The sequence below is a fragment of the Phyllobates terribilis genome, unplaced genomic scaffold (genome assembly GCF_046119375.1).
Source record: "Phyllobates terribilis strain yellow unplaced genomic scaffold, ASM4611937v1 Scaffold_7__3_contigs__length_470593459, whole genome shotgun sequence".
Lineage (NCBI taxonomy): Eukaryota > Metazoa > Chordata > Amphibia > Anura > Dendrobatidae > Phyllobates > Phyllobates terribilis.
In genome coordinates, this window is record NW_027362767.1 from 14,579,617 (window position 1) to 14,598,977 (window position 19,361).

Consider the following 19,361-nt stretch of genomic DNA (forward strand, 5'->3'; position numbering starts at 1 on the left):
AATTCATATACACATCACACATATATATATAATACTGATAATTCATATACACATCACACATATATATAATACTGATAATTCATATACACATCACACTTTATATATATATAATACTGATAATTCATATACACATCACACATATATATAATACTGATAATTCATATACACATCACACATATATATAATACTGATAATTCATATACACATCACACATATATATATACTGATAATTCATATACACATCACACATATATATATAATACTGATAATTCATATACACATCACACATATATATATAATACTGATAATTCATATACACATCACACATATATATAATACTGATAATTCATATACACATCACACATATATATATAATACTGATAATTCATATACACATCACACATATATATAATACTGATAATTCATATACACATCACACATATATATATAATACTGATAATACATATACACATCACACATATATATAATACTGATAATTCATATACACATCACACATATATATAATACTGATAATTCATATACACATCACACATATATATATATACTGATAATTCATATACACATCACACATATATATATAATACTGATAATTCATATACACATCACACATATATATAATACTGATAATTCATATACACATCACACATATATATATAATACTGATAATTCATATACACATCACACATATATAATAATACTGATAATTCATATACACATCACACATATATATATAATACTGATAATTCATATACACATCACACATATATATAATACTGATAATTCATATACACATCACACATATATATATATAATACTGATAATTCATATACACATCACACATATATATATAATACTGATAATTCATATACACATCACACATATATATATAATACTGATAATTCATATACACATCACACATATATATAATACTGATAATTCATATACACATCACACATATATATATAATACTGATAATTCATATACACATCACACATATATATATAATACTGATAATTCATATACACATCACACATATATATAAATACTGATAATTCATATACACATCACACATATATATATAATACTGATAATTCATATACACATCACACATATATATAATACTGATAATTCATATACACATCACACATATATATATAATACTGATAATTCATATACACATCACACATATATATATAATACTGATAATTCATATACACATCACACATATATATATAAATACTGATAATTCATATACACATCACACATATATATATAATACTGATAATTCATATACACATCACACATATATATATAATACTGATAATTCATATACACATCACACATATATATAATACTGATAATTCATCTACACATCACACAATATATATAATACTGATAATACATATACACATCACACATATATATATAATACTGATAATTCATCTACACATCACACATATATATAATACTGATAAATTCATATACACATCACACATATATTAATACTGATAATTCATATACACATCACACATATATATATATACTGATAATTCATCTACACATCACACATATATATATAATACTGATAATTCATATACACATCACACATATATATATATACTGATAATTCATATACACATCACACATATATATAATACTGATAATTCATATACACATCACACATATATATAATACTGATAATTCATATACACATCACACATATATATAATACTGATAATTCATATACACATCACACATATATATAATACTGATAATTCATATACACATCACACATATATATATAATACTGATAATTCATATACACATCACACATATATATATAATACTGATAATTCATATACACATCACACATATATATAATACTGATAATTCATATACACATCACACATATATATAATACTGATAATTCATATACACATCACACATATATATATAATACTGATAATTCATATACACATCACACATATATATAATACTGATAATACATATACACATCACACATATATATATAATACTGATAATACATATACACATCACACATATATATATAATACTGATAATTCATATACACATCACACATATATATATAATACTGATAATTCATATACACATCACACATATATATAATACTGATAATTCATTACACATACACTATTATATATAATACTGATAATTCATCTACACATCACACATATATATATAATACTGATAATTCATATACACATCACACATATATATATAATACTGATAATTCATATACACATCACACATACAGTACAGACCAAAAGTTTGGACACACCTTCTCATTTAAAGATTTTTCTGTATTTTCATGACTATGAAAATTGTACATTCACACTGAAGGCATCAAAACTATGAATTACCACATGTGGAATTATATACTTAACAAAAAAGTGTGAAACAACTGAAAATATGTCTTATATTCTAGGGTCTTCACAGTAGCCACCTTTTGCTTTGATGACTGCTTTGCACACTCTTGGCATTCTCTTGATGAGCTTCAAGAGGTAGTCACCGGAAATGGTCTTCCAACAATCTTGAAGGAGTTCCCAGAGATGCTTAGCACTTGTTGGCCCTTTTGCCTTCACTCTGCGGTCCAGCTCACCCCAAACCATCTCGATTGGGTTCAGGTCTGGTGACTGTGGAGGCCAGATCATCTGGCGTAGCCCCCCATCACTCTCCTTCTTGGTCAAATAGCCCTTACACAGCCTGGAGGTGTTTGGGGTCATTGTCCTGTTGAAAAATAAATGATGGTCCAACTAAACACAACTGGATGGAATAGCATGCCGCTGCAAGATGCTGTGGTAGCCATGCTGGTTCAATATGCCTTCAGTTTTGAATAAATCCCCAACAGTGTCACCAGCAAAGCCCCCCACACCATCACACCTCCTCCTCCATGCTTCACGGTGGGAACCAGGCATGTAGAGTCCATCCGTTCACCTTTTCTGCGTCGCACAAAGACACGGTGGTTGGAACCAAAGATCTCAAATTTGGACTCGTCAGACCAAAGCACAGATTTCCACTGGTCTAATGTCCATTCCTTGTGTTCTTTAGCCCAAACAAGTCTCTTCTGCTTGTTGCCTGTCCTTAGCAGTGGTTTCCTAGCAGCTATTTTACCATGAAGGCCTGCTGCACAAAGTCTCCTCTTAACAGTTGTTGTAGAGATGTGTCTGCTGCTAGAACTCTGTGTGGCATTGACCTGGTCACTAATCTGAGCTGCTGTTAACCTGCGATTTCTAAGGCTGGTGACTCGGATAAACTTATCCTCAGAAGCAGAGGTGACTCTTGGTCTTCCTTTTCTGGGGCGGTCCTCATGTGAGCCAGTTTCTTTGTAGCGATTGATGGTTTTTGCAACTGCAATTGGGGACACTTTCAAAGTTTGCCCAATTTTTCTGACTGACTGACCTTCATTTCTTAAAGTAATGATGGCCACTCGTTTTTCTTTACTTAGCTGCTTTTTTCTTGCCCTAATACAAATTCTAACAGTCTATTCAGTAGGACTATCAGCTGTGTATCCACCAGACTTCTGCACAACACAACTGATGGTCCCAACCCCATTTATAAGGCAAGAAATCCCACTTATTAAACCTGACAGGGCACACCTGTGAAGTGAAGACCATTTCCGGTGACTACCTCTTGAAGCTCAACAAGAGAATGCCAAGAGTGTGCAAAGCAGTCATCAAAGCAAAAGGTGGCTACTTTGAAGACCCTAGAATATAAGACATATTTTCGGTTGTTTCACACTTTTTTGTTAAGTATATAATTCCACATGTGATAATTCATAGTTTTGATGCCTTCAGTGTGAATGTACAATTTTCATAGTCATGAAAATACAGAAAAATCTTTAAATGAGAAGGTGTGTCCAAACTTTTGGTCTGTACTGTATATATATAATACTGATAATACATATACACATCACACATATATATATAATACTGATAATTCATATATACATCACACATATATATATATAATACTGATAATTCATATACACATCACACATATATATAATACTGATAATTCATATACACATCACACATATATATATAATACTGATAATTCATATACACATCACACATATATATATAATACTGATAATTCATATACACATCACATATATATATATAATACTGATAATTCATATACTCATCACACATATATATAATACTGATAATTCATATACACATCACACATATATATATAATACTGATAATTCATATATACATCACACATATATATAATACTGATAATTCATATATACATCACACATATATATATAATACTGATAATTCATATACACATCACACATATATATAATACTGATAATTCATATACACATCACACATATATATAATACTGATAATTCATATACACATCACACATATATATATAATACTGATAATACATATACACATCACACATATATATATATAATACTGATAATTCATCTACACATCACACATATATATATATAATACTGATAATTCATATACACATCACATATATAATACTGATAATTCATATACACATCACACATATATATAATACTGATAATACATATACACATCACACATATATATAATACTGATAATTCATATACACATCACACATATATATATAATACTGATAATACATCTACACATCACACATATATATATATAATACTGATAATTCATATACACATCACATATATAATACTGATAATTCATATACACATCACACATATATATATATAATACTGATAATTCATATACACATCACACATATATATATAATACTGATAATTCATATACACATCACACACATATATATATATAATACTGATAATTCATATACACATCACACATATATATATATAATACTGATAATTCATATACACATCACACATATATATATAATACTGATAATTCATATATACATCACACATATATATATAATACTGATAATTCATATACACATCACACATATATATAATACTGATAATTCATATACACATCACACATATATATAATACTGATAATTCATATACACATCACACATATATATAATACTGATAATTCATATACACATCACACATATATATAATACTGATAATTCATATACACATCACACATATATATATAATACTGATAATTCATATACACATCACACATATATATAATACTGATAATTCATATACACATCACACATATATATAATACTGATAATTCATATACACATCACACATATATATAATACTGATAATACATATACACATCACACATATATATAATACTGATAATACATATACACATCACACATATATATAATACTGATAATTCATATACACATCACACATATATATAATACTGATAATTCATATACACATCACACATATATATAATACTGATAATTCATATACACATCACACATATATATAATACTGATAATACATATACACATCACACATATATATATAATACTGATAATTCATATACACATCACACATATATATAATACTGATAATACATATACACATCACACATATATATAATACTGATAATACTTATACACATCACACATATATATAATACTGATAATTCATATACACATCACACATATATATATAATACTGATAATTCATATACACATCACACATATATATAATACTGATAATACATATACACATCACACATATATATAATACTGATAATACATATACACATCACACATATATATATAATACTGATAATTCATATACACATCACACATATATATAATACTGATAATACATATACACATCACACATATATATATAATACTGATAATTCATATACACATCACACATATATATAATACTGATAATACATATACACATCACACATATATATAATACTGATAATACATATACACATCACACATATATATAATACTGATAATTCATATACACATCACACATATATATATAATACTGATAATTCATATACACATCACACATATATATAATACTGATAATACATATACACATCACACATATATATAATACTGATAATTCATAAACACATCACACATATATATAATACTGATAATTCATATACACATCACACATATATATAATACTGATAATACATATACACATCACACATATATATAATACTGATAATTCATATACACATCACACATATATATAATACTGATAATTCATATACACATCACACATATAATAATACTGATAATTCATATATACATCACACATATATATAATACTGATAATTCATATACACATCACACATATATATATATAATACTGATAATTCATATACACATCACACATATATATAATACTGATAATTCATATACACATCACACATATATATAATACTGATAATTCATATACACATCACACATATATATATAATACTGATAATTCATATACACATCACACATATATATATAATACTGATAATTCATATACACATCACACATATATATATAATACTGATAATTCATATACACATCACACATATATATATAATACTGATAATTCATATACACATCACACATATATATAATACTGATAATTCATATACACATCACACATATATATAATACTGATAATACATATACACATCACACATATATATATAATACTGATAATTCATATACACATCACACATATATATATATATATAATACTGATAATTCATATACACATCACACATATATATATATAATACTGATAATTCATATACACATCACACATATATATATAATACTGATAATTCATATACACATCACACATATATATAATACTGATAATACATATACACATCACACATATATATAATACTGATAATTCATATACACATCACACATATATAATACTGATAATACATATACACATCACACATATATATAATACTGATAATTCATATACACATCACAAATATATATATATAATACTGATAATTCATATATACATCACACATATATATATAATACTGATAATTCATATACACATCACACATATATATAATACTGATAATTCATATACACATCACACATATATATTAATACTGATAATTCATATAAACATCACACATATATATATACTGATAATTCATATACACATCACACATATATATATACTGATAATTCATATACACATCACACATATATATATAATACTGATAATTCATATACACATCACACATATATATAATACTGATAATTCATATACACATCACACATATATATATAATACTGATAATTCATATACACATCACACATATATATATAATACTGATAATTCATATACACATCACACATATATATATACTGATAATTCATATACACATCACACATATATATATAATACTGATAATTCATATATACATCACACATATATATATAATACTGATAATTCATATACACATCACACATATATATAATACTGATAATTCATATACACATCACACATATATATAATACTGATAATTCATATACACATCACACATATATATAATACTGATAATTCATATACACATCACACATATATATATACTGATAATTCATATACACATCACACATATATATATAATACTGATAATTCATATACACATCACACATATATATAATACTGATAATTCATATACACATCACACATATATATATAATACTGATAATTCATATACACATCACACATATATATAATACTGATAATTCATATACACATCACACATATATATATAATACTGATAATTCATATACACATCACACATATATATAATACTGATAATTCATATACACATCACACATATATATAATACTGATAATTCATATACACATCACACATATATATAATACTGATAATTCATATACACATCACACATATATATAATACTGATAATTCATATACACATCACACATATATATAATACTGATAATTCATATACACATCACACATATATATATACTGATAATTCATATACACATCACACATATATATATACTGATAATTCATATACACATCACACATATATATATAATACTGATAATTCATATACACATCACACATATATATAATACTGATAATTCATATACACATCACACATATATATATAATACTGATAATTCATATACACATCACACATATATATAATACTGATAATTCATATACACATCACACATATATATAATACTGATAATTCATATACACATCACACATATATATAATACTGATAATTCATATACACATCACATATATATATAATACTGATAATTCATATACACATCACACATATATATATACTGATAATTCATATACACATCACACATATATATAATACTGATAATTCATATACACATCACACATATATATATACTGATAATTCATATACACATCACACATATATATATAATACTGATAATTCATATACACATCACACATATATATAATACTGATAATTCATATACACATCACACATATATATATAATACTGATAATTCATATACACATCACACATATATATAATACTGATAATTCATATACACATCACACATATATATATAATACTGATAATTCATATACACATCACACATATATATAATACTGATAACACATATACACATCACACATATATATAATACTGATAATTCATATACACATCACACATATATATAATACTGATAATTCATATATACATCACACATATATATATAATACTGATAATTCATATACACATCACACATATATATATAATACTGATAATTCATATACACATCACACATATATATAATACTGATAATTCATATACACATCACACATATATATAATACTGATAATTCATATACACATCACACATATATATATACTGATAATTCATATACACATCACACATATATATATAATACTGATAATTCATATACACATCACACATATATATAATACTGATAATTCATATACACATCACACATATATATAATACTGATAATTCATATACACATCACACATATATATATACTGATAATTCATATACACATCACACATATATATAATACTGACAATTCATATACACATCACACACATATATATATAATACTGATAATTGATATACACATCACACATATATATATATAATACTGATAATTCATATACACATCACACATATATATAATACTGATAATTCATATACACATCACACACATATATATATAATACTGATAATTCATATACACATCACACATATATATAATACTGATAATTCATATACACATCACACATATATATATATAATACTGATAATTCATATACACATCACACATATATATATATAATACTGATAATTCATATACACATCACACATATATATAATACTGATAATTCATATACACATCACACATATATATATATAATACTGATAATTCATATACACATCACACATATATATATAATACTGATAATTCATATACACATCACACATATATATATAATACTGATAATTCATATACACATCACACATATATATATAATACTGATAATTCATATACACATCACACATATATACATAATACTGATAATTCATATACACATCACACATATATAATAATGATAATTCATATACACATCACACATATATATATAATACTGATAATTCATATACACATCACACATATATATAATACTGATAATTCATATACACATCACACATATATATATAATACTGATAATACATATACACATCACACATATATATATAATACTGATAATTCATATACACATCACACATATATAATACTAATAATTCATATACACATCACACATATATATATAATACTGATAATACATATACACATCACACATATATATATAATACTGATAATTCATATACACATCACACATATATATAATACTGACAATTCATATACACATCACACATATATAATACTGATAATTCATATACACATCACACATATATATATAATACTGATAATACATATACACATCACACATATATATATAATACTGATAATTCATATACACATCACACATATATATAATACTGATAATTCATATACACATCACACATATATAATACTGATAATTCATATACACATCACACATAAATATATAATACTGATAATTCATATACACATCACACATATATATATAATACTGATAATTCATATACACATCACACATATATAATACTGATAATTCATATACACATCACACATATATATATAATACTGATAATTCATATACACATCACACATATATATAATACTGATAATTCATATACACATCACACATATATATATATAATACTGATAATTCATATACACATCACACATATATATATAATACTGATAATTCATATACACATCACACATATATATAATACTGATAATTCATATACACATCACACATATATATAATACTGATAATTCATATACACATCACACATATATATAATACTGATAATACATATACACATCACACATATATATAATACTGATAATACATATACACATCACACATATATATATAATACTGATAATTCATATACACATCACACATATATATAATACTGATAATTCATATACACATCACACATATATATATAATACTGATAATTCATATACACATCACACATATATATAATACTGATAATACATATACACATCACACATATATATAATACTGATAATACATATACACATCACACATATATATAATACTGATAATTCATATACACATCACACATATATATATAATACTGATAATTCATCTACACATCACACATATATATATAATACTGATAATTCATCTACACATCACACATATATATATAATACTGATAATTCATATACACATCACACATATATATATAATACTGATAATTCATATACACATCACACATACATATATATAATACTGATAATTCATATACACATCACACATATATATATAATACTGATAATACATATACACATCACACATATATATATAATACTGATAATTCATATACACATCACACATATATATATAATACTGATAATTCATATACACATCACACATATATATAATACTGATAATTCATATACACATCACACATATATATATAATACTGATAATACATATACACATCACACATATATATAATACTGATAATTCATATACACATCACACATATATATATAATACTGATAATACATATACACATCACACATATATATAATACTGATAATTCATATACACATCACACATATATATATAAATACTGATAATTCATATACACATCACACATATATATAATACTGATAATTCATATACACATCACACATATATATAATACTGATAATTCATATACACATCACACATATATATAATACTGATAATTCATATACACATCACACATATATATAATACTGATAATTCATATACACATCACACATATATATAATACTGATAATTCATATACACATCACACATATATATAATACTGACAATTCATATACACATCACACATATATATAATACTGATAATACATATACACATCACACATATATAATACTGATAATTCATATACACATCACACATATATATATAATACTGATAATTCATATACACATCACACATATATATATATAATACTGATAATTCATATACACATCACACATATATATAATACTGATAATACATATACACATCACACATATATAATACTGATAATTCATATACACATCACACATATATATAATACTGATAATACATATACACATCACACATATATAATACTGATAATTCATATACACATCACACATATATATAATACTGATAATTCATATACACATCACACATATATATATACTGATAATTCATATACACATCACACATATATATATAATACTGATAATTCATATACACATCACACATATATATAATACTGATAACACATATACACATCACACATATATAATACTGATAATTCATATACACATCACACATATATATAATACTGATAACACATATACACATCACACATATATAATACTGATAATTCATATACACATCACACATATATATAATACTGATAACACATATACACATCACACATATATAATACTGATAATTCATATACACATCACACATATATATATATAATACTGATAATTCATATACACATCACACATATATATAATACTGATAATACATATACACATCACACAATATATAATACTGATAATTCATATACACATCACACATATATATAATACTGATAATACATATACACATCACACATATATAATACTGATAATTCATATACACATCACACATATATATAATACTGATAATTCATATACACATCACACATATATATATACTGATAATTCATATACACATCACACATATATATATAATACTGATAATTCATATACACATCACACATATATATAATACTGATAATACATATACACATCACACATATATAATACTGATAATTCATATACACATCACACATATATATAATACTGATAATTCATATACACATCACACATATATATATACTGATAATTCATATACACATCACACATATATATATAATACTGATAATTCATATACATATCACACACATATATAATACTGATAATTCATATACACATCACACATATATATAATACTGATAATTCATATACACATCACACATATATATATACTGATAATTCATATACACATCACACATATATATAATACTGATAATTCATATACACATCACACATATATATAATACTGACAATTCATATACACATCACACATATATATAATACTGATAATACATATACACATCACACATATATAATACTGATAATTCATATACACATCACACATATATATATAATACTGATAATTAATATACACATCACATATATATATAATACTGATAATTCATATACACATCACACATATATATAATACTGATAATTCATATACACATCACACATATATATAATACTGATAATTCATATACACATCACACATATATATAATACTGATAATACATATACACATCACACATATATAATACTGATAATTCATATACACATCACACATATATATAATACTGATAATATATATATACACATCACACATATATATATAATACTGATAATTCATATACACATCACACATATATAATACTGATAATTCATATACACATCACACATATATATAATACTGATAATTCATATACACATCACACATATATATATAATACTGATAATTCATATACACATCACACATATATATAATACTGATAATTCATATACACATCACACATATATATATAATACTGATAATTCATATACACATCACACATATATATAATACTGATAATTCATATACACATCACACATATATATAATACTGATAATTCATCTACACATCACACATATATATATAATACTGATAATTCATATACACATCACACATATATATATAATACTGATAATTCATATACACATCGCACATATATATATATAATACTGATAATACATATACACATCACACATATATATAATACTGATAATTCATATACACATCACACATATATATAATACTGATAATTCATATACACATCACACATATATATAATACTGATAATTCATATACACATCACACATATATATATAATACTGATAATTCATATACACATCACACATATATATAATACTGATAATTCATATACACATCACACATATATATAATACTGATAATTCATATACACATCACACATATATATATAATACTGATAATTCATATACACATCGCACATATATATATATAATACTGATAATACATATACACATCACACATATATATAATACTGATAATTCATATACACATCACACATATATATAATACTGATAATTCATATACACATCACACATATATATAATACTGATAATTCATATACACATCACACATATATATAATACTGATAATTCATATACACATCACACATATATATAATACTGATAATTCATATACACATCACACATATATATATAATACTGATAATTCATATACACATCACACATATATATATAATACTGATAATTCATATACACATCGCACATATATATATATAATACTGATAATACATATACACATCACACATATATATAATACTGATAATTCATATACACATCACACATATATATATAATACTGATAATTCATATACACATCACACATATATATAATACTGATAATACATATACACATCACACATATATATATAATACTGATAATTCATATACACATCACACATATATATATAATACTGATAATTCATATACACATCACACATATATATATAATACTGATAATTCATATACACATCACACATATATATATAATACTGATAATTCATATACACATCACACATATATATATAATACTGATAATTCATATACACATCGCACATATATATATATAATACTGATAATACATATACACATCACACATATATATAATACTGATAATTCATATACACATCACACATATATATAATACTGATAATTCATATACACATCACACATATATATAATACTGATAATTCATATACACATCACACATATATATAATACTGATAATTCATATACACATCACACATATATATAATACTGATAATTCATATACACATCACACATATATATATAATACTGATAATTCATATACACATCACACATATATATATAATACTGATAATTCATATACACATCGCACATATATATATATAATACTGATAATACATATACACATCACACATATATATAATACTGATAATTCATATACACATCACACATATATATAATACTGATAATTCATATACACATCACACATATATATAATACTGATAATTCATATACACATCACACATATATATAATACTGATAATACATATACACATCACACATATATATATAATACTGATAATTCATATACACATCACACATATATATAATACTGATAATTCATATACACATCACACATATATATATAATACTGATAATTCATATACACATCACACATATATATAATACTGATAATTCATATACACATCACACATATATATAATACTGATAATTCATATACACATCACACATATATATATAATACTGATAATTCATATACACATCACACATATATATATAATACTGATAATACATATACACATCACACATATATATATAATACTGATAATTCATATACACATCACACATATATATATAATACTGATAATTCATATACACATCACACATATATATATAATACTGATAATTCATATACACATCACACATATATATAATACTGATAATTCATATACACATCACACATATATATAATACTGATAATTCATATACACATCACACATATATATATAATACTGATAATTCATATACACATCACACATATATATATAATACTGATAATACATATACACATCACACATATATATATAATACTGATAATTCATATACACATCACACATATATATAATACTGATAATTCATATACACATCACACATATATATATATAATACTGATACTTCATATACACATCACACATATATATAATACTGATAATTCATATACACATCACATATATATATATAATACTGATAATTCATATACACATCACACATATATATATAATACTGATAATTCATATATACATCACACATATATATAATACTGATAATTCATATACACATCACATATATATATAATACTGATAATTCATATACACATCACACATATATATAATACTGATAATACATATATACATCACACATATATATAATACTGATAATTCATATACACATCACACATATATAATACTGATAATTCATATACACATCACACATATATATAATACTGATAATTCATATACACATCACACATTTCTTTCCTCCTGATTTGCTTTTTCTTTTCTGCTTTGTATAGTTTCCGGTAATACATTCCGTTTTATCCTGATCTTGTCTCCTTGTTTCGTCAACGATCACCGACTGCAGAAATGAACGGAGATAAAAGCGCCGACAATCTACTGTGATCAGCCGAGAAATGTCCTGATCCCGACAGATGCACCAGAGGGGATTGTGTCTATAGATATCGTCTGATTATCAGGATTGTGTCTATAGATATCGTCTGATTATCAGGATTGTGTCTATAGATATCGTCTGATTATCAGGATTGTGTCTATAGATATCGTCTGATTATCAGGATTGTGTCTATAGATATCGTCTGATTATCAGGATTGTGTCTATAGATATCGTCTGATTATCAGGATTGTGTCTATAGATATCGTCTGATTATCAGGATTGTGTCTATAGATATCGTCTGATTATCAGGATTGTGTCTATAGATATCGTCTGATTATCAGGATTGTGTCTATAGATATCGTCTGATTATCAGGATTGTGTCTATAGATATCGTCTGATTATCAGGATTGTGTCTATAGATATCGTCTGATTATCAGGATTGTGTCTATAGATATCGTCTGATTATCAGGATTGTGTCTATAGATATCGTCTGATTATCAGGATTGTGTCTATAGATATCGTCTGATTATCAGGATTGTGTCTATAGATATCGTCTGATTATCAGGATTGTGTCTATAGATATCGTCTGATTATCAGGATTGTGTCTATAGATATCGTCTGATTGTCAGGATTGTGTCTATAGATATCGTCTGATTATCAGGATTGTGTCTATAGATATAGTCTGATTATCAGGATTGTGTCTATAGATATCGTCTGATTGTCAGGATTGTGTCTATAGATATCGTCTGATTATCAGGATTGTGTCTATAGATATCGTCTGATTATCAGGATTGTGTCTATAGATATCGTCTGATTATCAGGATTGTGTCTATAGATATCGTCTGATTATCAGGATTGTGTCTATAGATATCGTCTGATTATCAGGATTGTGTCTATAGATATCGTCTGATTATCAGGATTGTGTCTATAGATATAGTCTGATTATCTGGATTGTGTCTATAGATATCGTCTGATTATCAGGATTGTGTCTATAGATATCGTCTGATTATCAGGATTGTGTCTATAGATATCGTCTGATTATCAGGATTGTGTCTATAGATATCGTCTGATTATCAGGATTGTGTCGTACAGATCTCGTCTGATTATCAGGATTGTGTCGTACAGATCTCGTCTGATTATCAGGATTGTGTCGTACAGATCTGGTCTGATTATCAGGATTGTGTCGTACAGATATCGTCTGATTATCAAGATTGGGTCGTACAGATCTGGTCTGATTATCAGGATTGTGTCGTACAGATCTCGTCTGATTATCAGGATTGTGTCGTACAGATATCATCTGATTATCAGGATTGTGTCGTACAGATCTGGTCTGATTATCAGGATTGTGTCGTACAGATCTCGTCTGATTATCAGGATTGGGTCGTACAGATATCATCTGATTATCAGGATTGTGTCGTACAGATCTGGTCTGATTATCAGGATTGTGTCGTACAGATCTCGTCTGATTATCAGGATTGTGTCGTACAGATCTGGTCTGATTATCAGGATTGTGTCGTACAGATCTCGTCTGATTATCAGGATTGGGTCGTACAGATCTCGTCTGATTATCAGGATTGGGTCGTACAGATCTCGTCTGATTATCAGGATTGGGTCGTATACATTACATTCCGGCTGCGCATTATTGCCGGATTACCGGCGGCTCTGTGAGGAATATTCTGCCGGTCTGAGATGTCGGCTCCCTATAGGCACCCGGAGATTCTCGGTGCATTATAGACCCCGGTTATTACGCTCTGAGTTGTAGGAGTCGTCACTGCTGTGTCTGAGCTCGGCTCTCGGGCACACGGCTGCGGTTCTCCTCCGTCTCTCACCTGAGCTGCAGGTGCGGCTCTCCTCCTCTTCCTCCTCGGGGCTCCGGGCCCCCGGCGGCTGCTGCCCTCTCACAAGCAGAGGCTGCGGGTAGAAGCCGGGGATGCCGCCCGCCGCCAGGAGCCCGAGGCCGGAGCGGGCGGCCAGCAGGTGGGCCCCGGGGGGCAGCGGGTGCAGGGGGCCCCTCGGGGGCGTTGGGGGGTCCTTGTTCAGTCCCAATAGCTCCTGTATCCCAAAGCCGGTGCTCCTGGGGGCGGCGGGGGGCCGCTCTCTCCCGGTCATCTTCTCGCTCTGCTCCCGGCTCCGCCAACTCCGCGGGTATTTATCCAAAGGTGAGAAGTGGAGACCAATCAGCGGAGCCGGAGGAGAGAAGAGGGGGGAGGGGGTCTGTACCGGGACCGGGAGGGGACTGTCAGCAGGGAGAAGAAGAAGCCGAGAGAAGAGAGGGGGGAGGGGGGTCTGTACCGGGACCGGTAGGGGGCTGTCAGCAGGAGAAGAAGAAGCCGAGGGAAGAGAGGGGAGGGGGTCTGTACCGGGACCGGTAGGGGACTGTCAGCAGGAGAAGAAGAAGCCGAGGGAAGAGAGGGGAGGGGGTCTGTACCGGGACCAGGAGGGGACTGTCAGCAGGGAGAAAAAGAAGCCGAGAGAAGAGGGGGTCTGCACCGGGACCGGGAGGGGACTGTCAGCAGGAGAAGAAGAAGCCGAGAGAAGAAGGTGGAGGGGGTCTGTACCGGGACCAGGAGGGGACTGTCAGCAGCCAGAAGAAGAAGCCGAGAGAAGAGGGCGGAGGGGGTCTGTACCGGGACCAGGAGGGGACTGTCAGCAGGAGAAGAAGAAGCCGAGAGAAGAGGGGGTCTGCACCGGGACCGGGAGGGGACTGTCAGCAGGAGAAGAAGAAGCCGAGAGAAGAAGGTGGAGGGGGTCTGTACCGGGACCAGGAGGGGACTGTCAGCAGCCAGAAGAAGAAGCCGAGAGAAGTGGGGGGGGGGGGGGGTATGTACCGGGACCGGTAGGGGACTGTCAGCAGGAGAAGAAGAAGCCGAGAGAAGAGTTGGAAGGGGGTCTGTACCGGGAGGGGACTGTCAGCAGGAGAAGAAGAAGCTGAGAGAAGAGGGGGGAGGGGGTCTGTACAGGGACCGGGAGGGGACTGTCAGCAGCCAGAAGAAGAAGCCGAGAGAAGTGGGGGGAGGGGGTCTGTACCGGGACCGGGAGGGGACTGTCAGCAGGAGAAGAAGCCGAGAGAAGAGAGGGGAGGGGGTCTGTACCGGGACCGGGAGGGGACCGTCAGCAGGGAGAAGAAGAAGCCGAGAGAAGAGATGGGAGGGGGTCTGTACCGGGACCGGGAGGGGACTGTCAGCAGCGAGAAGAAGAAGCCAAGAGAAGAGGGGGGA

General features: G+C 28.1%; 1 protein-coding gene across 1 annotated transcript in view; it reads right to left on the minus strand.

The window, feature by feature from the left end:
- VSX2 (visual system homeobox 2) overlaps positions 1-18,263 on the minus strand; it is a 355,352-nt gene extending 337,089 nt beyond the window's left edge. The window contains exon 1 of the mRNA XM_073638179.1: positions 17,973-18,263. Within this exon, the coding sequence (XP_073494280.1) occupies positions 17,973-18,252 (280 nt within the window). The 5' untranslated portion in view covers positions 18,253-18,263. The remainder of the gene's footprint in view (positions 1-17,972) is intronic.
- Positions 18,264-19,361: the final 1,098 nt, after the last annotated feature.